This window comes from Orcinus orca, chromosome 9 (assembly GCF_937001465.1).
Source record: "Orcinus orca chromosome 9, mOrcOrc1.1, whole genome shotgun sequence".
Lineage (NCBI taxonomy): Eukaryota > Metazoa > Chordata > Mammalia > Artiodactyla > Delphinidae > Orcinus > Orcinus orca.
Window position 1 is genome coordinate 21,007,337 of NC_064567.1, and position 24,947 is coordinate 21,032,283.

At 36.4% G+C, this 24,947-nt stretch overlaps 1 protein-coding gene across 4 annotated transcripts in view; it reads right to left on the minus strand.

The window, feature by feature from the left end:
• Positions 1–781: 781 nt before the first annotated feature.
• Positions 782–24,947, minus strand: part of MKLN1 (muskelin 1) — a 187,448-nt gene continuing 163,282 nt past the window's right edge. For all 4 annotated transcript variants that reach the window (XM_033432437.2, XM_004272186.3, XM_033432438.2 and 1 more), the window contains 2 exons: positions 18,288–18,342; positions 782–9,892 (listed from right to left, as the gene is read on the minus strand). In XM_033432437.2, the coding sequence (XP_033288328.1) occupies positions 9,771–9,892; positions 18,288–18,342 (177 nt within the window). In that variant the 3' untranslated portion in view covers positions 782–9,770. The remainder of the gene's footprint in view (positions 9,893–18,287; positions 18,343–24,947) is intronic.

Here is a 24,947-nt window from a genome sequence, read left to right on the forward strand (position 1 = left end):
TTGTGGGCCATGCTCAAAGCACACTCTAGAAATGAAAGCTATGCGGTAAGATGGATTATTTGATTTGTAAAGTGAGAAAACGTAATCCCTACTTTGAATAAAATCATTTGACAACTAACTTACTGCAGAATGCAGGGTCACACACAAAGCCAAGAATATGGAAATCAGATCAGGAGATGAAAAGGGCCAAGAGGAGAGCTCCTTGTTATTGAGAGTCGGTCTGGAAAGCTCACACAACTCAACCCGGACAATCAATTATCTTTGTTTGGCATATTTCTGAGTTTATTTTTTTCAAGGTTCAGCCCTTACAATTTCTTTCCTTCTTTGGGGACAGGGATCCAGAATTTTCCCAATCTCTGCAACACCTCCAGGTTCTCTCTACTATCTTTTCTACAATTAATTTTCTATTTCAGTTGTTTTTTCTTCTAGTTCCTAACCTACAAGGTATGTCCCCCCTCAAAGAAAACCTGGGAAACACAAGTCCAAATTTACAAAACAGATAAAATAGGACTGGTCATTAATAGCAGATTAAGAAAACACCATTTTATGAAGTCACTTACCAGTGCTCTTTAAAAATGGAAACTTCTCCTAGAAACTTTGTAAGATCCACCAGAACTTCTTTATTTCAACACTGTCTCAAAGAAAACAAAGTCTTTCTACAGTACATATTGTTTGCCTGAATAAAAGTCACGATTTTTTGAGGGAAAAATATTAACTGCAAAGTATGTAAACATTTAAAAAGCTGACTTCAAAAGTAGTTTTATGAAACACAAGGGACATCTTGTAGTGTCCATATATAACTTTTTATTAAGAAAATGAACAAAATACATTCTTTCTCCATATGTACATTACATACAACGTAATTCTACAACTGCAATTGTTCAGCAGATCACTTATTTATTCACAAAGCAGTGTTAACACATTCACCAAACCTGGGATCAGAACATTACTTGTACTAAGAAACAAAACAAACAAAACCTTAAAAAGTCCATACAGATAGGGCAAAAGTAAGATAAAAAGTCCACACAGATAGGGCAAAAGTAAGATAAAACAGAGAGGATCATGAGGGGAATGGGGAAGATTATGGAACACACTCAACACAGCCCAACGATGACTTAGAACAATAATGATGTTAGGGGACACCTGATGCCCCAAAACATTTCTGTTTAAAAACTACAACTAGCTTATGCCAGCTGTTTCAGATTTCCCTCATGATTTCCTTTCTGATTTAGGTACTTGAGGATACAGAAGAGGAGGGTAAAGGAAGGAGTAGAACCCTGAAAGGTTGCAGTTTTTTCCTTCACATATTAAGAAAAGGATTCTCATGAAATATAAAACTCTAAATCTTAGCTGGTAACCAGAGAAATACATTTTTTGGAGAGACATTTGCTAAGCACAGTAAGGGAACTCTTGTTTCAAGGACTCCTTATTTATATACTTACGTTCATTTCATCTGTTTTACTTTGCTCTTCTCTGCTTTTCCTTTGGCCTTTGAAAAGCACCTCATCCTTTTTAGGTGTGAGTTTAATTACGGTTATATTAAAAAGTCCATCTAAACAGAAAGCTCTTCATGGGTATGAATATGCTCCAAATGTCTATAATGGTGCATAAAGGGCTTAAAAATTCAAATTAATCTTAGAGATAAAATTTCCAATGACCTGAACAAGGCAGATCCCTATAGCTTTTGGGTAGTATCTTACATGTATAGTTTAGGCTTAAGAGATACATATCAACAGAATTATTTTCAGACTGTTTGTCTAGAAAAGGGCAATGCTTTAAAGGAATATAGTAAAGGTAGAGAAAAATGCTTGCAGACAATGAGGAATGCCTGTGTCAAATTTTTTTTTTTTTTTTTTTACTTTTTCTGGCCTTTACCATGTTGGATAACAGAAGGAAGACAGGAAAAATAAAATGAGTAAGTCTCACCGGTTAAATATTAGTGGCATTCCTTCTTCACACTTAGTAATTTCCTAAATTTCTATGATAAACATATTTTTATAATCACAAAAATCAATAAATGTTATTATTTATTTAAAAGTCCCATAAAAGATGTTTAACACTCTCCAACTTTCAGATGAGCTGGTTGCTGTAACACCATGTTTCCAGTCCAGGGGATGTTCTAACAGAAGGAGCTATCCATAGCATTAATAAGCAGACCCAGAAGGACAGACGGATTCTATTGGCTATGAATGGAGCTGTACCTTCCTCCTCAACCTAATTTGCAGTCCAACTTTGGTTTTGAGGATCTATCTCTACCTAAAGGGATCTCAATTTCAGGCCAATAAGTACACACACACACACACACACACACATATACACAGACCCACCCCATCTTTCCACTGAAAAGGTGGAATCATGTTTGTTGCCAAGAACAACACAAGAAAAGGAGGCCCTAAGCTTTCCTGTACTCTTTTTCTGAGGCTGCACACTCAGCTGTACATAGATTTTGAAGTGGTGACAGGGAAGAAATCTCATTAAAAAGAAAAACCTATCTCTATAAAAGAATCTGCTCATAGAAAAATATCATTATTTTGCAATTTCTAAATTGAGCTATACATAAAATAAAATTAATACTATACTATTTAATTCATTCAATTCAAAAGACATTTTATGACAAGTCAAAAAAGCAAGCTGGCTTGAATAACACAATCACAGCATATCTTGGTCAGGCTAAATGTAATGCTTAAGAAAGTGAGTCTGGGCTTCCCTGGTGGCGCAGTGGTTGGGGGTCCGCCTGCTAATGCAGGGGACACGGGTTCGTGCCCCGGTCCGGGAGGATCCCACATGCTGCACAGCGGCTAGGCCCGTGGGCCATGGCCGCTGAGCCTGCGCGTCTGGAGCCTGTGCTCCGCAGCGGGAGAGGCCACAGCAGTGAGAGGCCCGCGGACCGCAAAAAAAAAAAAAAAAAAAGAAAGTGAGTCCACTTTTATTTCTCTAAATGGGTAGTTTACAATTGAGGGAGAAATCAATTTACAACTGGTCACCAAAATCATTTTTCTGGGAAAGGAAAAAATATCTCAAAAAGGAGACCATGTGCATGACTTTTAAAAACATATACCTTCCCCATAGAAGACTACTTGCATTTAAACTTTTGGACTTTGATATCCTACTATCAAATTTGGGGTTGGGTAGACAATTACTTTAATATGTCATAACTTTGTATTCAGTGCTCTTACAAGTATAGTTAATCTGTACGGGTAAAATTAAGCTAAGCCTTTATAAAGGTGCAAGTACCCTAAGACTTCTAAAGTAGACAATTTAAAAAATGTAAAGTTAGTATGCTAACACATATATATGGAATCTAAAAAAAAAAATGGTTCTGATGAACCTAAGGACAGGACAGGAATAAGGATGCAGATGTAGAGAATGGACTTGAGGACACAGGGAGGGGGAAGGGTAAGTTGGGACGAAGTAAGAGAGTAACATTGATATATATACACTACCGAATGTAAAACAGATAGCTAGTGGGAAGCAGCCACATAGCACAGGGAGATCAGCTCGGTGCTTTGTGACCACCTAGAGGGGTGGGATAGGGAGGGTGGGAGGGAGGTGCAAGAGGGAGAGGATATGGGGATACAAGTATACATATAGCTGATTCACTTTGTTATACAGCAGAAACATAACATTGTAAAGCAATTATACTCCAATAAAGATGTTAAACAAAAAGATAAATATAAAAAATAAAAAATGTAAAGTTATACATCTCTGTCCTCAGTTTTCCCCCTTTTATCTTAAGAAGGAAAAAATAGCAAACTACAAGGCAATGTGATAAAACAGTCACTTGCCAAAATCTGATGGCATGGTCCTGATGGTATAAGATCCTCTCCTTTGTTGCAAAATGAATTTATAAAGTTCTGCCAGTTGCAATGGAATTGAACTTATTCTAAATAACTTCTCTAATTAATCACTTCACAGATGTGGAGGAAACCTAAAGAATAAGCCAAAATTATTAACTACTTCTACTGCCAAGCCCAGAAAAGTAGAATAAACAGAGACCCTTTGGATTATGTGTAATTAATTTATTTTAAAACATGGAAACTAAATTGATGTCAGTTCAATTCTGTACGGGTTAGAAGTTAAACACGAAATGACAATTTTCTTCCTATTTTAAAGGGTTAGAAAATGAACACCAACCAAATGACACTAGCTAAATTGTAACAAAGGCTTTCTTGAGATTTGTTAATAAAGGAGAGAAATTAAGCTCAAAATTGGCTACTTAACTCCTTAATCATGCACACAGGCCTGTTCAGTATATCACACAGTGTTTTTCCTTCCTGCCAATTAATTTGGCATTCATTAAGCACTGAGTGAAACTGAAGGATGATGATCTCCTTGGGCTAGTATTTGCGTGGCAGACAGCTCAGATATCCAAACTAACCGCTGTGAATGCTAGCATCCCAGATGGTACAGAGCTGTGTTGCAGCAAGAGCTTAAACTCCATGAAAAAGCAAGTCCCCTGGGAGCCCAAAAACTGCATGTTAAAATGTTTTATTGCTGGTTTTCCCTCTGAATCCTTATCAAGGAATTGGCTGTACGTAAGAAACTGCTCACCTAGTTTAAGAGCTAGAGCCCATTACACTGGGTTTTCTGTTTCCAGATCTCTATCAGCTACTTGGGAGACAGTGAGGAAAACAACTAACCAAGAAATGCTGCTTTCCAAAGACTATTCAGAACTGAGCTTTGATCCCTCTTGATAGTTTTCTCAGCACTGCTTTAAATTAATTGAGGGTTAGAAATGAAGAGCTTTCTTTCTCATTTAGATCTGTGGACCTTCAAATCCATGAGCAAAAAGCTCCTATTTTTCCTTCTCTAACATATCCTCATTCTCCTCTCTAGCTCTGTTCCTGAGGTTCAATACTTCGAAGTGAAAATGCCACAGACAGGCAAAACAGAACATTGTGTACAAATGTCTAATATTGTGTACAATAATTCATTGAGACTAAACAGCAGATAAAAAGGTAAAAAAGAAGACAAATTAGTTCATAATTACAAGTGATGTCTTACAACTGGTCTACTTCCCTACTAAACATTTCCCCCCTTTTTTGTTGTTGACCCTATAGCTCTCAGATAACATCCACATAACATTCTGTTTTCAATCAAGCTAGGCAGTGTTTGAGGACATGACAGTACACATTTGTAAATCTTATTTCCAAATAATGACTATTGTGGAAGATAAACTAGAACTACCCTTTGATTTTCAGGTTTTTAAGTTCTGAATTGGGATCCAGTTCAAGATCTATAACTTAAGAGTTCTACCTAACAGAAAACACATAGTGATATGGTTTCCCACAAGGGCATCTCTCTCTGCCCCACGAGAAAACCTGGTTTACCATAACCTCTAATGACTCCTTAGGTTAAGTGCTATAAATCTATTGTCAGAGGATTTAGCTAAGAAAAATAAAAAAATAATGGAAACAATTCACAGTATTTGTGGGATAGGAAGAAATCAAGGTTTAAAAATTATGTATAAATAAAATCTCTTAAGATAGCAGTTTTTCTGAAAGATAAAAAGAGCATCTTGTGAAGAAATCAATAAACTACAATCATGAGTCCTCCTCATCAAAACAAACGGTGGCAACATCATTCAGCTGATCTAGGTGGCTCCTAACTATTTCAACAAACTTTGAAACTTCCATCTTCAGCTGAAACACCTCTAGACTAGAAGTTTTGGGCAGCCAATGTCATTTCAGCATTAATACAAATCACAGGGAGATGTAGGCCAGAGTGAAAAATCACAAAAGAATAATGTTATTTGACTAATAAGGAATACAAAAATTTTGAGTGAAAGAACCCAAAGATCTAATCTACAACTACTGTCATATGCAGACCCTCTATGATTACCCCTCTAATAACTATGAACTTTTCCTGAGGGAGCCTGCATATCTTAGATTAAGGACTATCTTAAGAATTTAAAACAGTGAAAGTTCAGGCCAGAATTTCTGCAAAAGGACGAAATTACATATGAACATGTATTTTTTAAGAAAAGAAGGGTTACAAAGGGTATATTTTTTACAGCTAGATGACGTTGCTTAAAGTACACATTGTAATGATCCTCTCTCATAAAAATCACTTCAAACCATAATTCTCAACTGCTTTGCAACATTCAATCAGCTAGAGTTAACACAACATTCACCCAGGAAAAAATTAAATGACCCACAATTACCCAATGAATTTCATATTGTGTTAAGAATAATTATAGGGTAACTCCTTCCATGACACTGAGTTTAATTCAGAAAATAAAATCAGAAACATACTCCTTTCTAAGTGCTTTTTGATTCATTAAACATCATTCTCAATCTCTCACCAATGATTAAGTACCTCAAACTAGTTTTTGTTTATAGATTTTAAAACGGTTTTATTACATGGAACTCTGTTAATGTATCTCTAAATAGCACTTTTAAGGCAGATGTGAAAAGATCCACTACAAAGATAAGCTAGCAAACCATTTATATTCAAGACATAATTCACCAAAGAATGCAGTTTACAATCTTAAACAAATCACTGAGCTCTAAAGCCAACAAGCTTTTCTTTGATAAATCAGTGTATTAACTTTCTAATGTTTTCTATCAGTTTTTACTTATTAGACATAGATAAGTCAGTTTTAATGAAAACCAGGTCTGAAAAGACAATCTTGCTAAAGGTTAATACTGTCAGCTTTAGCACAGAGTTAGGCACCCAAATCTGAATTCTTTTGCTTCACAGATTGATATATGTGAATTAATCAAGCTGGCCACATGAGGTCTCTGTCATTCCACAAAATGCAACTGCATTTTCAAAGTATCTTGCAAATCAGATAATTAATTTCTCACGAGGTATAAGCACTGAAAATGTTAGAGATCTAGTTTACTTCTAGTTTAAATTATTTCTAGTTTATTATTCTGGAATAATATATTCCACTGGAAAAAGGAGAAATGGGGATGAAACTGAAGCTAGGGATAATGACACTGAGCAAATTGTACCCCACTAACTAATGCATCTAAAACCAGGTGTTTCAATCTGGGGCTCACTAAGCTAGAATGAAATAATTTTTAAGTAGTAAAGCATAGATATTTGGCTACTTAAACAATGTATATAAATACCAAATTAAATTATAATATAGTGCTGGAATACTTGGAAATACATGTAGCTCCTCACTAAATATATAAACAAGTTTCATATCAGGGTTCTGATGTCGAAAGTGAGCAATGTGTCAATCTTGGTCACGGATAAAATGAAGCCTATATTCTCCTGCAATCATTACCAGCAGTGCCTCATTAAAGCCCCAGGGTACAAATTTTGATTTACCTAGTCAATAACTTCCTAAATACAGTCTATGTCACTTAAGCAACACTAAACAGTTTGCTATGACTCAACCCCATTTAAACATGTTAGTGAAAAAAAAAATTCTGTAAGTGAAGAAAAGGGAAAAGGTTCCACTTAAAGTGAGGAAAGATGAAATTAGAACAAGCATGTTTAGAAAACCACCAGTAGAGAGTCAGAGAAAAATAAGAACAAACAAAATCACTGAGCTCAAGAACTGAGTTTCCTCCAAATATGGAATCTAAGGAATGGAAAAAAATGACCCAAAAAAGCACTATAAAAATAAATGGTGGGGCTTCCCTGGTGGCGCAGTGGTTGAGAGTCCACCTGCCGATGCAGGGGACACGGGTTCGTGCCCTGGTCCGGGAGGATCCCACATGCCGCGGAGCGGCTGGGCCCGTGAGCCATGGCCGCTGAGCCTGCACGTCCGGAGCCTGTGCTCCGCAACGGGAGAGGCCACAGCAGTGAGAGGCCCACGTACTGTGAGGAAAAAAAAAAAAAAATGGTGGAGGGAAGCAGAATTTCATTTGGTTATGGTTTTTGAAGGGCCAGAATTCACAGTGAGCAAAACTAGAGCTTTTACATTTAGAAACTCTTATCAAGTTCTTTCCTATCAACCTGTTTCCATGAAATGAGTTCAATAGGCTACAATATTAGCGATATTAATATTTTATGTTCTTGACTGTCAAGGAAATCTTTTAATGAAACTGCCTAAGCATGTAGGTAGATTCTATTTGCTCACTTGTAAAGTCAACTGGTTATTCTGCAGCTACACAACTTGGTACTTACTGAATTATGTACTATATCTTTCACAAGGTAAGAAACAAATTTAATTGTTTAATAAATCACTACTGATCGATTTGGGATGCTTGGAAAGCCAAGCAGCCCAAGATTCAAGCCTAGAAGTAGGACAAATATACTTCTGTCCTTCCCCCAAAGACGAGAAACCATGCAATAATGACAGACTGAAGAGGGACCTCAAAGTCTCATTCCTATACATGAGACTTTTCAAAAGTGCAATTCAATTTCTTCTTTCTTTGGTAAGGCCTAATCTTGCTACTCGGGGACACAGTAAATTCTCTGAAGTCATTCACTTGGAAGAGCCACTGGACTGATGGACATTTATTATACTTAGCCTGCTTTAAGCATGGTGGATATCAGTTGCATACAGCACACTTTTTGAGCAAATGTAAGCACTGGCCAGGTTTAAATTTCCTATGCTGCATTCCACAGCACCTCATGGAACAATACATACCACCACTCCTCACAAAAAAAGGAACAGTGGAAAAGCCCATCTGCCTTTCTTTTAGTTTAGTAAAAAATATTTGCACCATTATTTTTCTTTTTCTCCATTAAAAAAGCCTGGTCTATTTGTTTAATGAAATGCCTGTCAGCTGTATTCCACTGGAAAACTACAAACCATTATTCTTTAAAATATCAGTATATAGAAGCAGATGTAGGGAGCTAATGTGTATGAAAATAAACAAAAACGTAGCTCTGGAACCCATCCTCCCAAATGAAAATGCTACAAACAGATAGCACACGGAAGAAATTGAAGCCCTGGTCCTGCACAGCTCTAGCAGGGGAAAGAGTCATTTTCTTCCAAAATTACTACAAAGATATCAATGAACATGCTAATCACAACTAGAATCCTCCTGCTGGTAATTTTGAGAGTGGCTCTTAAAGGTTCTGAACTATATTCTCTCCTCAGTTTAAGGTTTCTGTGACTCAAAGCTCTGTAATATCCACTATAAAATATATCATTATAGAAATACTATATACCAATCTCAGATAAGTGTGGGGATCAATGTCAGGTTTCACTTTTTAGTTCTATGACAAGGAGCGTAAATTAGAGCCCTCTGTTCCTCCTACTGTTTAATGTAATACAAGACCCTAGTCAACAGAGACACATATATCACTTAAACATACATCAATTGCCCTACAGAACTATATACTGTTAAGAATGAAGAGGTAAACAAATGATACATATCACTTACAAGCAGCTGTGTGATTCAAGATAAAGTGAAATGGGAAAAAGGAGAAAGAAGAAAGGCCAAACAACCCAACAACAAAATTCCAATTCTTGTAGCACTGAGTCTGTGAACAGTGCTTACTTGCCCCAATTTTATAAAAATGAAATAAAAATCAGAAAAGGGTAGACTGCCTGATTTTTTCTTTTATACTCATGAATTCTTAAAAGTTAAAGTAATAAAATATATATATATATATATATATTTTTAAATGGAAAGTATACCAATTTCACTTTATTAGCCTAATTTCGGAATGGGATGAGGACTATGGGGTTGAGGTCAGGTGTGAAGGACGAGGGTTAAAATTTGTGACAGCAAAGATCCCTTCAAAATTCTGGTGCAGTCCTCAGTCACTGCAGCCTAATTGTCAGTCAATAGAGTTGAAATCCAGAATACTGAAAGCAGACTCCTGTGCTCCATTTCTGTCCAGGTACTCTTCGGTCACAGTGTGATGAGGTCCACCAGGTTGCCTTTAGGAGGAGTCATGCTGTCAGGAAAGAAATTTACTAAGGTGTCAAAGAGCTGAGTTCTTTGAGCATAGGTGTGATCCACATCGGAAAAGCCTGGTGAAGGAGAGATATAAAGAAACTCATCCACTGTGTTTAAAACTCAACATGTAACAGAAAACCTAGTTGAGAAAAGCAGCAATGTATAATGGAAAAACCAAAACCAAATCAGGCTTTGAAAACAGACAGACATGGGTCCTGATACCAGTTCTACTACCTAGCAATGGTATGATCTTAGGTAGGGTAATCAGCCTTTCTGCAACTGTTTCCTCAGCTATAAATCTGTGATAATCCTGTTCATGTCATAGGTTTATGGTGCAGATTAAATGCAATTATGTGAAAACCACCTAGCAGAATGACTAGTACTTTAGTAACTAATACTGATTTCTCTTCTTTTCCTTATAAGCATTTTCCTCTTCTAGTCCACTGAGGAATTTTCATTCCTCTTTTCTGACTTTTTAATGCTTTTGAGCAGTAAAAATTTTTTGATAATAAAAATATAATCAAAATGAAAGAGGTCTTTAGAAAGTAGTCTAAAATCATTAAGCCCCGGAGAGCTGCAAGAAGTCTCAGAGAACTGAGTGAAAATACAGACAGCTGAGGTTAAGAAATACATCTGTAATACACAGAATGATACCTGGCACATAGGAAATACCATGTATTTATGGTACTATGCATCAGGCTCTATGCTAGGCACACATCATGTGAAAAATAGAGAGCAATGTACTCCTTTTATCTAGATGAATGTTCTAGTAAAAGACATTCTAAAAAGGCTAAGATCGTTGAACCGTAAGATATTTTTCCCCCTTAATATCTAGTAAACCCTTAATTTTCAAGTTTACTCCAGCCAAGGAAATATTCAGTGAGATGACTCTTTCCTTTAGTCAGCCAGTAATAGTATTGCTCCCCCAGCTGCTTCAAATTTTTTATGCACATATGAAGAATGAAAATGAAAAAATAAACAAAGTAGTCTATTGATTTTCCCCATTCCTGAGATGGCTAACTGAATATGAGAGGCCTACTGAATGCCATCAGAAACAGAAATAGTGCCAGAAAGTTCTTTATGCCATGATAATCAGTGAAGACTATTTCAAATTGGACTGATTTTCAGTTAACTTAGAATACAGTTTTAGATGCAATCTGCCTTTTAATCTTGTAAAGAACATGAACAGAACAGAAAGAACATTGCCAAGGATACCAGTTTCCTGGAAGGAAAATAAACAATGCCTCAAGAAAGGTACATTCCTCCTTATTAAAAAAAAAAAAAATTATTACTATTTTAAGTGTGAGGGCAAATGTTTACTACTTTGAGATGAGTTTTAGATTTAACAAAGCCTACTACTATATCACAGAAATGAATGGAAGGAAATACTCCAAAATGTAAACAAAGGTTACCTCTGAATGGTGAGATTATATTTTTTCTATTTTATGTTTTTCTGAGTTTTCTAAATTGCTTTATTTTCGACTTATTTTGAAAAATTTCAAACTCACAGAAAAGTTTCAAGAATAGTACAACAAACATTCATATACATATATCCTTACCTAGATTAACCAATTGTTAACATTTTGCCACATATTTTTTCATTCTCTCTTGTTCTCTAAGTGTGTTTGTATACCCCACTCATACTTTTTTTGTGGAACTACTTGGGAGTAAATTGTAGACATCTTCACCCCTAAATACTTGAGTTCATTTCACCTAAGAACAAGAACATTCACTTAAATAACTACTATATATATTAAATTCAGGAAATTTAACATTTATGTCTCAAAAATCTTTTTTATAGTCATTTTCCCCACTAATCTAAAATTCAAGATCGAACACTATATTTAGTTATCCAATGTCTTTAGCCTGGAACAGTTCCTCAACCTGTTTTTTTTTTTGTTTGTTTGTGACACTGTTATAAAAAAAACAAAGAGCAGTAACATAGTAGAATGTATTAAATTTGGGGTGTCTGGTTGCTTCCTTATGATCAGATTCAGTTTATGAAGTTGGCAAGAACACTACATAGAGATGCTGTGTCCTTCTCAATGCATCATCTTAGGAGGCATGTGGTATCAGTTTGTCCCAATACTGAGGATGTTAACTATGATCATCTGGTTAAACTGGTGTATGCCAGATTTCTCCAATGTAAATGTGTACTTTTCTACCTTTGCAGTTAATAAAATACTGATGAGAAGATAGTTTGAAACTGTGCAAATATCCTGTTCTTCAACAGATCTGCACCCAATGATTTTAGCATTAACTGATGATTCTTGCCAAAACAATTATTATGTATATGATGGTGATTTCCTAATTCGACAATTCCTTCTAGATTCATTGGATGACATTAATTGCAAAGAAGAGTTTTCCTTTTCCTTCCTTCATTTTATTTCTCTATTTGCATTAGTATATACTCATGAATCATTTTCTTGTTCAATAGGTTATATCCATTCCTGTCATTATTCATTTTAATACTCATATGTTCTCCCTCTGTATCTTTTTGAAATGTCCCCATTACTTTTTGAGTACATCCTTACTTTCTGGCACAGTAAGATCTCCAAGCTTATATTTACACAGCTCTGGAGTCCGCCATTTTCCCCAGGAACCCTAATTCCTTTTAGTGGCAAATGATATTTAGAAACCAAGATCAGTTGTGCTAATTGCCCAGGGTGGTGGTGTTTCTAGGCCTATACATATATGCACACATATTATACACTCATCTATTTAAAAAAAACCAAAATCATTAGTCCATGCTTTTATTGCTAATTCAGTTTTTTAAGAACCTCACAGAGTTCTTCCTCTCCTTATTCCATTCCATGTTTATAGCTCCTTTCTCCTACTAGGAAAACCTACTCCCAGCAATATTTATTCATTTGTTAAACCTAAAACACACAAAACAAGTTCCAGAATTACTATACCCAAACCATTACCAGCAAAATTCAAGACTTCCTTGCTTTTATTGTTTTTAGAATATACTTCACTGATAGTATATAGTCTAAGCTGTATTTAAAAAGGTTTAATTCTCTTTTTTCCCCTACTGTGCAATTATGTTACCAACTTGATAAACATGTCTGTTTGTTCCTGTTTGTATTCAACTTTAGGGCTTTTCACATCTTTTATTTTATTTTCTTTACTTGTAAAAATGCTGTGGTACATTATATTTTTAAGAGAAGCTACTGATTCTGTGATAGTACTCTATAAAATAATACCATTTTCATGAGATCAAATGATTTAGGAGGGAAGGAACAAACACTGAGTCTCTACTACATGCTAGTTTCTTTACGTATGACATTTCATTGTCACAAAAATAACCCAACAAAGCAGTTACCATAAACTCCAATTTCAGATGCAACACTTAAGAGAGTCAGTCATTTAATGTCAGTCATCACAGTTGGTGAGGAAAGAGAATGGAGCGTGAACCCAGGTCTGACTCCAAAGCCCATTTATTTTTATTAACTGAGTGCTTATTAAATTGTAGGCAATGTGCTAAATTCATTTAATCCTCAAAAAAAACCTTTTATTTTTATTCACCTTTTACCAATAAGGAACTTGAAATTTACACTCTCATTAGATGAATGGTTAAATTATGGTAGATCCCTATTATAGAATATTGTGTATCACTTACAAATACAATAAATCTAGTACAGTTTCATGTAAGCACCTCCAAGCCACATCATTTAATTTTAAAAAGTTATGTGGAGAATACATGTTTTTATATTATGTAATAAATAAAACCAGAAAACATAAAACCATACATCTATGTGTGTGTGTGTGTGTGTGTGTGTGTGTGTGTGTGTGTGTGTGTGTACATATATACGGTTGATCCTCATTATTCACAGATTCCGTATTTGTACATTTGCTTACTTGCTAAAATTTGTAACCTCCAAATCAGCATTTGTGCCACTTTTGTGGTTACTCACAGACATACACAGGGTGGCAAAAATTTGAGTCACCACATGTAAATATATGTTCTCAACTGAGGTCAACTAGGTAATGCTCTGCCTTCTTGTTTTAGCTCTCATACTATAAACAAGTGTCCTTTTCACAGTCTACTTGGTGTCATGTTCTTCAAATTCTGTGTTTTTTGTTGGTGACTTCACCGCTGAAAATGGCCCCCAAGTATGGTGCTGAAGTGCTGGCTAGTGTTCCTAAGTGCAAGAAGGCTGCAATGTGCCTTATGAAGAAAATACAGGTTAGATAAGCTTCGTTTAGGAATGAGTTATAGTGCTCTTGGTGTGAGTTCAATGTTAATGAATCAACAGTATAAATACACAAGTAAGGTGTGTTCCTGTTGAAAGAAAGCAACATTATATTATTAATCAATTGACAAAAAGTCTGTGACAAGAGGCTTACAGGAACCTATCTCTGTATTTTCCATAGGAGCAAAGGGTCAGTATTCACCAGTTCAGTGTTATAGGTGACTTCATAGACTATTACTGTGAATAATGGGAATCAACTCTACCTGTATGTCGGTGTATAAAGATCTGCCAAATACAAGTGGTTACACTTGAGGGAAGCAGTCAGGGACTGAGGGAAGTTGTTCAAAGAGAATCTTAATATTTTAAAAAAATGCATTAAAAATGGGTGGGGCACCAGGAAACTCATCAACAGCAACATGACTACTTAAATGGTAGAGACAGGACAAAAAAGGTTGTATTGATTTTAAATCTCATGCTCCTAATTACTGTTTCTCTCATTTTCACCATACAGTGGAATGAGGAATTTATCGCTCAGAGTAGTGGAAACTGGTAAAGCTCAATGAGAGGTAGTACAGTTAGTGATTTAGTTCTGAAGCCAAACTACTAAGGTGTGAATCCTGGATTTGCCACTCACTAGCACTATTCCTGGGCGACTTACTTTAGCCTCTCTGTGTTCCAGTTCCTTCACATATAATAAAAGGGGATCATACTAGTGCTACTTCATAGGGTTATTATGAAGATTAAGTGAGTTATGACATGTAAAGTGTTTAGAATAGTACCTGGTCCCACAGTAAGTGCTCCATAAATAATAGCTATCACTTTATCATTACTATTGTGACTGAAGACAATGACTGCTCTGAAAGAAAGTGACCTATTAGAAATATACTTTTTAAAAAATTTTTTTCAAAAATTTATTTTATTTATTAATTTTTTTGGGCTGCATTGGGTCTTCATTGCTGCGCACAGGCTTTCTCTAGTTGTGGCAAGCGAGGTCTAATCTTTGTTGTGGTGTACGGGCTTCTCACTGCAGTGGCTTCTCTTGTTGCAGAGCACGGGCTCTAGGTGCACAGGCTTCAGCAGTTGTGGCACGTGGGCTCAGTAGTTGTGGCTTGCAGGCTCTAGAGCGCAGGCTCAGTAGTTGTGGTGCACGGGCTTAGTAGCTCTGCGGCATGTGGGATCTTCCCGGCCCAGGGCTTGAACCCGTATCCCCTGTGTTTGCAGGTGGATTCTTAACCACTGTGCCACCAGGGAAGCCCCAGGAATATACTTTTAAGTTAACATCCTATACAGGCTAGGTAGCTTTTCCTATTTATGGTAATAAGGAAGAAATAGCAAGAATTCTCATTTTTCTCCTAGATAGAAGTTTCTTTGTGTTTACGTTTCTTATTTCTAAAATAAACTCATTATTATATAAAAATCACCTGTAAACATGTGGTCTAAAGACAGGAGGTTGAAGAAAGTCTCTTGCTGAAATCTAAGTTTGGTGGATTTAGTACAAGTATAAAGGCTAAAAGGGCACAGTAAATGCTGTGAAACCCCTAAGGCTCCTCATTCACAAATGTCAACACACTGCCAAAGAGCACTGTACTTTAGACATAAAATATTTTAAACAGCTGTCTGAATTCATACTTGCACATCGCATACGGACTATAAAACTTCTAAAGAAAGGTGTGAAGACCAAGAAAGGCAATATGCTTCTACAGACCAGATTTTCCCTGTCACATACCTTGCTGAAAATATGCTCTTAAAATTAGCAGAAAGCCCAAGTTCAAGCTTCAAAGTGTCCACAGCCACAGACACAGACAGAGTAGCTCTAAGCTAAAGATCCCCAAAGGTTATTTTTCTCCGAAGTCAGTCATTTTTCAAAACTAAGATAATGCCAGCTGTTTGCAAATCATTTTCCATCTTTCTAAATCTTTAAATTACATATAACATTAGTAAATACTAAGAGGTTAAGATAAACTGGATGAATTCTGAAGGAAGTCAGACAGTTTGGTTGAGCCAATTTTGGCAGGACATAATTTAGAAAACAAAATATTCAGTCATCTATACATGAAAAGTGTATACATCTATACATAAAATAACCCATTAGATTTCAATTCTAAGTGGCGTAAAGGTAAAACAATCAGACAGAAAATGAATGAGAACCACGAACTCTAAATAGGCATGAAACCTTATGAAAGGTACTTTTCGTTTATAAATAATATATCAAATTTCTCCTTATTAAAATTAGCATATAACCTGAATTTGCTCCTCATCCAAATTCACCAGTGTTACAAAGATGACATTTATAAAGAAGGTAGTAATACGAGTACCTGAATGGAGCACTTACTAAGTATTTCATTTTGTTGTTTTTCATAATTACTTAATTCTCTCAACAACTTGAGTTAAGTACTCTGCTTACGAACTTAATGCTTAGAAAGGTGAATTGTTCAAAGTCACTTTTAAAATTAGCAAGTGGCAGAGCTGATAGCTAAACCTAGATTCTGACCCTTAACCACTATACTACACTCTTATCTCTTAACTACTAAACTGCCTCCCTTCAGACAGGTAGGAAGAAACAAAACCCCACAGAAAATTTCCCTTTTTGTATTTTTTTCTGTTGTGTTTGTACGGATCTCAGTGTACCTGAAATTTAGAATCCAACTAAAACAAACTGTTCCTGGCAAAATATATTAGCTGACAGTGAATAGGGCAGAGAAAGAAGAAAAGAGTTAAGCTAAAAGTAAAACATTCGCTGACACCAGTCTAACATATTCAAATGACTGCCAAAAAATTCTTGTTCTAAAGGCTAAATATAAGTCAGCCAGAGATATTTCAGTGCTGTCCACCATTAAAATAAAAATAATGGCTCTGGGTTGCAGTACCCATACCTAACAAGGCACACATTTATTCAAAGTGAATATCTATATGCAAGGCTCTCAGTTCCTGTATCACTAAACCTGTTTCAAATGATAAAATTCAAAAGGGCGTGAACTTTCCAAAATAATGCCTATAACTAGACTCTCCATCTTAGGGCTGAGATTTCTAACAACCTGAAAACATTTTTTAAAAGCCCTTTGAGTGTATGGGATAGGGGTAAACAATTACATAAATTTTTAGGAGAACCTACTGGAGTTACGTTTTATAGCAGTCTTCTTGCCCTGTGGAATCCTACATATTCTGGAATTATAACTCAGGACTGCAGTTGCCTTGATCAGTAGAGTAGCCTCAATTACTCATTAAGGAAAAACAAAACAAAGGGCAAGACCCCAAGAAACACTACTACTATTTCCATCCCAGTGAGAAACACCATCATTGTATGTCTCTGTTTTTTTTTTCATTTGAGGTATGTTTCACCTTTAAGAGACAAAAGGTCAAACAATGAAGAAATTAAACTGATATTCCAAAGTGTTATTTAATTCCAAAGATAAAGAGAAGTACTTATATTACATACGCTGGAAAATTTCGATACTATTGCTGGACTCTAAGGCAAATTAAAAATAGCACCAGCATTAATGAGATTAATATGCATTCACTGTGTGACTGCATAATGACAAGAGGAAAGTTGGAAATTCCCATACTTCAAAAGGCTACTATCTTGTTGAAAAACTGAAGCTATAATGACTTATCCTAACTAAAAGATCCTTGAAAATTCACCTGACTAAAGCTCTGGATTCTGGAACTTCTAGACTCCCCACTTTACTACAATCTAGTTTAACTACTTTAATAATTCATTAATACTAAATGAGAGTACTACTAAGTGAAAACTGATGCCCATATCTGGGATGCTTGAGAAACACTTGGAACAATTAAGATACCAACATACAAAAATGTCCATTTTCAGGAAAGAGGTAATTTGTTCTGCTCCCAAACATTTATTTCATTGCCCACTCCATCACCATTCTGTTGACACCACACAATTTCACAAAGAACAAACAGGAAAACCATTCAACCAGCAAGTGTTAACTCATGGTAAGTATATCAGTAATACAGTCTGCATTCCAAAACAACGTTATACAAATTAATTTATTTTGATCAGGCTTCTATTGCCATCTGTTTGCATAATAACCCTGCAATTGGTGTAATAGGAACTGCAAACTGATCCATGAACTGGGGACTGATACCTGGAAAATAACCTTGTAGCAGGTTATTAGAAATTTTGCATGCTACCTTGAAACTTGCTTCATTTGTTTGGATGACATCTCATCTGATGTTTCATTTAAAAGAAATCAAAGTCCAACCTCCCAAATTCTAGGGCATATGGCCGGATAAATTACATTGGAATACTTACCTAGAGCTGTGAAATCTGAACCAGATTTAAACAGAGCTGAAGCCAGGAGCTGAAACTGTGGGGTGGCAGGGGGGAGAGAAAAAAGCAAATTAGCTAGGTAAGCACATTGGAGAAAAAACTCCTATAATTTCGACCATTCATTAGCCACTGGATGTCTCCGCACATGTTGCATAAGTCTATTCACCAAAAAGTGGCAAGAAGAACACCGTATTTAGATTAAACAACATGCTGACTTTTCTGGTGGACTACTATTATCATTTTCCAAAATACTAGACCAAGTCCTGGAATTATTTTATTTTAAAAATATATTAAAGTATGTATTTATTAAGGAACAATAGGTCAACTGAAATATAAAATATTACTACCATATGATCCAGCAATTCCACTCTTGAGTATACATCCAAAGAAAATGAAAACACTAATTTGAAAAGATACATGCACTCCAATGTTCACAGCAGCATTATTTACAATAGCCTGATATGGAAGCAACCTAACTGTCCATCAACAGATGAATGGATAAAGAAGATGTGGTATATATATACAATGGAACACTACTCAGCCATAAAAAAGAATGAAATAATGCCATTTGCAACAACATGGATGGACCTAGAGGGTATTATGCTAAGTGAAATAAGTCAGACAGAGAAAGACAAATACCAGATGTTACCACTTATACGTGGAACCTAAAGAATAAATGAATGAATAAAACAAAACAGAAAGACTCACAGATAGAGAGAACAAACTAGTGGTTACCAATGGGAAGATGGAAAGGGGTAGGGGCAGGACAGAGATAAGAGGTACAAACTACTATGTATAAAATAAATAAGCTACAAAGATACATTGTACAGCACAGGGAATATAGCCAGTATTTTATAATAACTTTAAATGGGATATAATCTATAAAAGTATTGAATCACTATTTTACACACCTAAAACTAATATAATATTGTAAATCAACTATACTTCGATTAAAGAAAAAGAAAATTAGGGGCTTCCCTGGTGGCACAGTGGTTGAGAATCTGCCTGCTAATGCAGGGGACACAGGTTCGAGCCCTGGTCTGGGAAGATCCCACATGCCACGGAGCAACTAGGCCCGTGAGCCACAACTACTGAGCCTGCGCGTCTGGAGCCTGTGCTCCGCAACAAGAGAGGCCACAATAGTGAGAGGCCCATGCACCGCAATGAAGAGTGGCCCCCGCTTGCCGCAACTGGAGAAAGCCCTCGCACAGAAACAAAGACCCAACACAGCCAAAAATAAATAAACAAACCAATGAACCGACATTAAAAAAAAAGAACGTATGATGTAGAAGTAGCACCACCCTTCAAGGTGGAGAAGAATTCACTTATCTACCACTACCCCTTCTTCCTTTAAAAAAAAAAAAAAAAAAAAAGAAAAATTACTCATTTGGGAATCTATCACATATAGAGAGACTGATGCCCTGTATATTAGTAAATATGAATTCTCACTTCAAAAATAAATGCATGCTACTGTAAAACACCTGATGTCTCTGTGTAAATCAAACTCTGAGAAAAAAAGCATGGTTATTATGCATAAGCCATCCCTAAATTACAACTTAGATTGGTATTCCATGGTCATATATAATTGTATTGTTATATAATTATAAAGGCTCAAAGGTCTTTTTTACATTGAAAAAATGTTTTAAGTGTTGATTAGATTCCCAGGCTAGCCAGAGTTAGTTTAAATCAGACAATGCAACTGAACAATGACAAAATAAGATAAAACTATTGCATCACTTGTACTTTAACAAATTGGTAAAGAAATAAAAATTTAGGAGAACTATTCATATTTATCTTGAATGAGGATGCTGGAAAACAGGTCAGTTAAAGGAAGGAATAAGAGTATACAAATGAGTTGAATCTCAATGGAGTTTACTTGGCACTTTGCAAGACTTGAGCAGTTCATACCACTGATTCTTCAGGACGTATTTCACACTTGTAGCCTTTAAAATTTCAGGTATCAGTCACCTGATTAATCATCCTTTCAGTGTAAGAAACTAGACAAATTAGTTAGGAAAAAAGGGGATAAAAGGAAGAGCTAAAAATATATGAAACTTCTTCATACATTCTGGGTATCAGTCCTCTGTCAGACATATCTACTGCAGATATTATTTGGTCTGAGGCTTGTCTATTTTTATTTTTAATTTTTGGCCGCATGGTGTGGCCTGTGGGATCTTAGTTCCCCGACCAGGTATCGAACCCAGGCCCTCTGCCGTGAAACCGTGAAGTCCCAATCACTGAACCATCAAGGAATTCCCTCATCTATTTTTTTTTGATAATGTCTTTTAATGAGTAGAAATTTTAATTTTGTTGTAAAAAGTAAAAAGTTTGTAAACTTGTAAAAAGTTTGTAAAAAGTTTGTAAACTTGTAAAAAGTTTGTAAACTTTTTATTTTATGATTAGTGCCTTTTGTGTCATGTCCAAGAAAGCTTTGCTTATCCCAAAGTTGTGAAGATAATGTTTTCTTCTTAAAGGTTCATTGTTTTGGGTTTTATACTTAGATCCATAATCCATCTTAATTTTTGTGTTAAGAGTGAAATAGGGGTCGACGGGCTTCCCTGGTGGCGCAGTGGTTGAGAGTCCACCTGCCGTTGCAGGGGACACGGGTTCGTGCCCCGGTCCGGGAAGATCCCACATGCCACGTAGCAGCTAGGCCTGTGAGCCATGGCCGCTGAGCCTGTGCGTCCGGAGCCTGTGCTCTGCAATGGGAGAGGCCACAACAGTGAGAGGCCCACGTACCACAAAAAAAAAAAACAAAAAAAAAGAGTGAAATAGGGGATGAGATATCCAGTTATTTAGCACTATTTGTTTAAAAAACCTTTCTTTTCCTTATTGGACTTGGTGCTCTGGTCAAAAAAATAAACTGACTGCATATATATGAGTCTGTTTCTGAACTCTATTCTGTTCTATTGATCTATTTGTCTATCCTTAAGCCAGTACCACACCACCTTGATTACTATGGCTCTATACAGAGTCCTGAAATCAGGTAGTAAGTATGAGACCTCCAACTTTTTCTTTTTTCAAGATTGTTTTAGCTAGTCCAGAGCCTTTGCATTTTGACTAAATTTTAGAAGTTTATAAGTTTGTCTATCTCCTCAACAAAAAAGAAACCCATACTGACTGGAATATTGACAGTTTTTTTAGAAACTGCATTAAATTATAAACCGATTTGGGGAGAATGGACATCTCAACACTTTTTAGTCTTTCAAACCACAAATGTGATTTATTTCTCCATCTATTTAGGTATTCTTTAATTTGTCATCTAAAAATGCAAACAATTTTACTTCCTCCTTTCAAATCTATATGCTGTTTATTTCTTTTTCTTACCATATTGTACTAGCTAGGACTTCTGGCACAATGCTAAATAGAGGTGTTGAAGCAGACAACCTTTCCTTGTCATAATCTTAGGGGAAAGGGTTTAATGTTTTACAATTAACTATGGTACTAGCTGTATGTTTTTCACAGATGCCCTTTATGAGATTTATGATGTTTCCTTTATTCCTGGTTTGTTAAGAATTTTTACCATCAATGGGTTTTGCATTCTGTCAAATGATTTTCTTCACTTATTGAGACGATCTGTGGTTTTTCTCTTTCGTTCTGCCAATGTGGTGAAATATACTGATTTTCAAATGTGAAACCAACCTTGTACTCCTAGCATAAACCCCCTCTTGGCTATTGTGCATTAACCTTTTTATATATTGCTGGATTCAATTAACTAAAATTTTCTTAAGAATTTTGTACCTACATTCACAGGGCTATTGGTCTGTAATTTTCTTTGCTTGTAATGTCTTTTTTGGGTTTTTACATCAGAGTTAAGCTGCTTCATAAAAGGATTTAGTGTTCTGTCTTATTCTGATTTCTACAAATCTATACCAAATTGGCATTTTTTTCTTCCTTAAAGCGTTGATAGAATTTACTGATATAGCCATCCAGGCCTAGTATTTTCTCTCTTGGAAAGTTTTCAATTACAAATTCAATCTCTGTAATTGATATGGAGTTCCTTAAGATTTTCTAATTCTTCTTGTGTTAGTTTTGGTAAGTTGTATCTTTCAAGAAATTTGTCCATTTCATCAAGTTGCTGAATTTGTTGACAAACTTGTTCATAATATCTCCTTAGTACACTTTTAATGTAGGTAGGGTTGTAATGATCTCCCCTTTTCATTTGTGATGCTGATAATTTATGTTTTCATTATTTGTTTCCTTGATAAGTCTTGCTAGAGGTTGACCAATTTTAGTCACTTTTTCAAAGAACAAACTTTTCACTTTTTATATTTTTTCTACTGTTTCCTATTTTACTAATTTCCTATATTCTAGTGAATACTTATTTGGGGTTAATTTGTTGCTCTTTTCTAACTTCTAAGATGAAAGATAAACTTCACTGGTTCTAAACAGAAGGATGGGGAGAAAACTGTTACTTTAACCATCCAATTAAATAAGTGGCACTGCTATGTACTGGCCTAGAGTTTTAACAGGTACTGAGTAAATAGTACACAATCTGAATAAAGTCAGTCCTCTCTCCCCAGCTTCAGACTTGAACATCCAACTATCACTTCAACATCTCAAGCCGGCTGTTTCACAGGCAACTCAAACTGAACATATGCAAAATTAAACTCCTGATTCCAGTCAGGAGGCTCCACCTTCTCATTTCAGTTGACAGTAACTCCATCCTTCTAGCTTTTCAGGCTCAAAACTTTGGAGTCATTTCCTTCAAACCCTACATCCAATCATAAAATTCCGTTGGTTCTACCTTTAAAATATACTGAGGGGACTTCCCTGGTGGTGAAGTGGTTAAGAATCTGCCTGTCAATGCAGGGGACATGGGTTCCATCCCTGGTCCAGGAAGATTCCACATGCCGCAGAGCAACTAAAAGCCCGTGCACCGCAACTACTGAGCCTGCACTCTAGAGCCCGCATGCCACAACTACCGAGTTCACACACTGCAACTACTGAAGCCTGTGTGCCTAGAGCCCATGCTCCGCAGCAAGACAAGCCACCTGATGAGAAGCCCGCGCACCGCAACGAAGAGTAAACCCCGCTCGCTGCAACTAGAGCAAGCCCGCGTGCAGCAACGAAGACCCAATGCAGCCAAAAAAGTATATACATACATACATACATACATATATATATATATAAATATATACATATATAGAGAGAGAGAGGGAGGGAGGGAGGGAGGGAGGGAGGGAGGGAGAGAGAATCTGATCTATTTTACTTCTCACCATTTCTATTGCTACTACTTTGCTCTGAGCAACAATCCCCCTTGCTTAGATTTCTACACCTCCCTCATAGTTCTCTTTGCCTCCATCCTTGTTCCCTTTTAGTCTATTCTCAATACAGCAGTCAGAGTGACCTAATTAAAACATAAAGCAGATGATATCACTCCTCTGCATGGACAATACCCTGAACCAGCTCCCTATTCAGAGTAAGAGCCAAAGTCCTAATAATGACTTATGAAGTCATTCATAACCTGTTCTGCCAATCCCTGCTCTTACCTCTTGGACCTCATCTCTGACTGCTTTCACTCTCCTTACCTCTACTCCAGCCACGAGCGTCTCCTTGCTGTTCTAAACAAAGCCAAACACTCTCCATCCCAGGGGTCTCTGTTCTAGCCCTCCCTTTGCTAAGAATTATCTTCCCCAAATTATCTACTTAGATCACTCCTTCATATTCTTCAAGTCCTTGTGCAAATCTGACTTCCAAATGAGGTCTATTATGATTATTCTATTTAATACTGCAACTGCCCAATTCTTACCCCATATATATATATATATATATATATATATATATATATATGTTTGTATGTATATATATATATATATTTTAAACGTAGATTTTATTTATTTTTGCCTGCGTTGGGTCTTCGTTGCTGCGCGCGGGCTTTCTCTAGTTGCGGCAAGCGGGGGCTACTCTTTGTTGCGGTGTGCAGGCTTCTCATTGCGGTGGCTTCTCTTGTGGCAGAGCACGGGCTCTAGGCACGCAGGCTTCCATAGGTGTGGCTCGAGGGCTTCAGTAGTTGGGGCTCGCGGATTCTAGAGCGCAGGCTCAGTAGTTGTGGCGCACAGGCTTAGTTGCTCCGTGGCATGTGGGATCTTCCCGAACTAGGGCTTGAACCCAGGTCCCCTGCATTGGCAGGTGGATTCTTAACCACTGCGCCACCAGGGAAGTCCCCTTATATTTTTGATCTCTTTTTAACTTTCCTATAATACTTATCAAATTCTAATGCACGGTATAATTTATTTAATATGTTTATTGTTCCCCCCCACTAGTATGTAAGTACCTCCTGGGCAAGTATCTTGTTTGGTTCACTGGTATATCTATTGTACCTAGAAGAATGCCTGGCATATTGTAGGAACTCTACACAATATTTTAAATAAATGACATTAGTACTTTGGAAGCTCAGTAGAAAGACAATTAATACAAAGTGTGCAATACTGGCTGAAAACTTGTTTTTCTTGTTCCTTCTCTATTATAGAATCCTCTCTGAAAATGGCAGAATCAGTTTAAGCATCCTTTTCTTGGCCCTTTTCTAGAAAAAAATACAATGTTCATAAGCTTTACTATAAGCTCATCACCAGTTTAGAACCCATGCTCTGGAGACTGGAAGAAAGCAAAGAACCATTATTAGTTGATAGTCCACCAGCA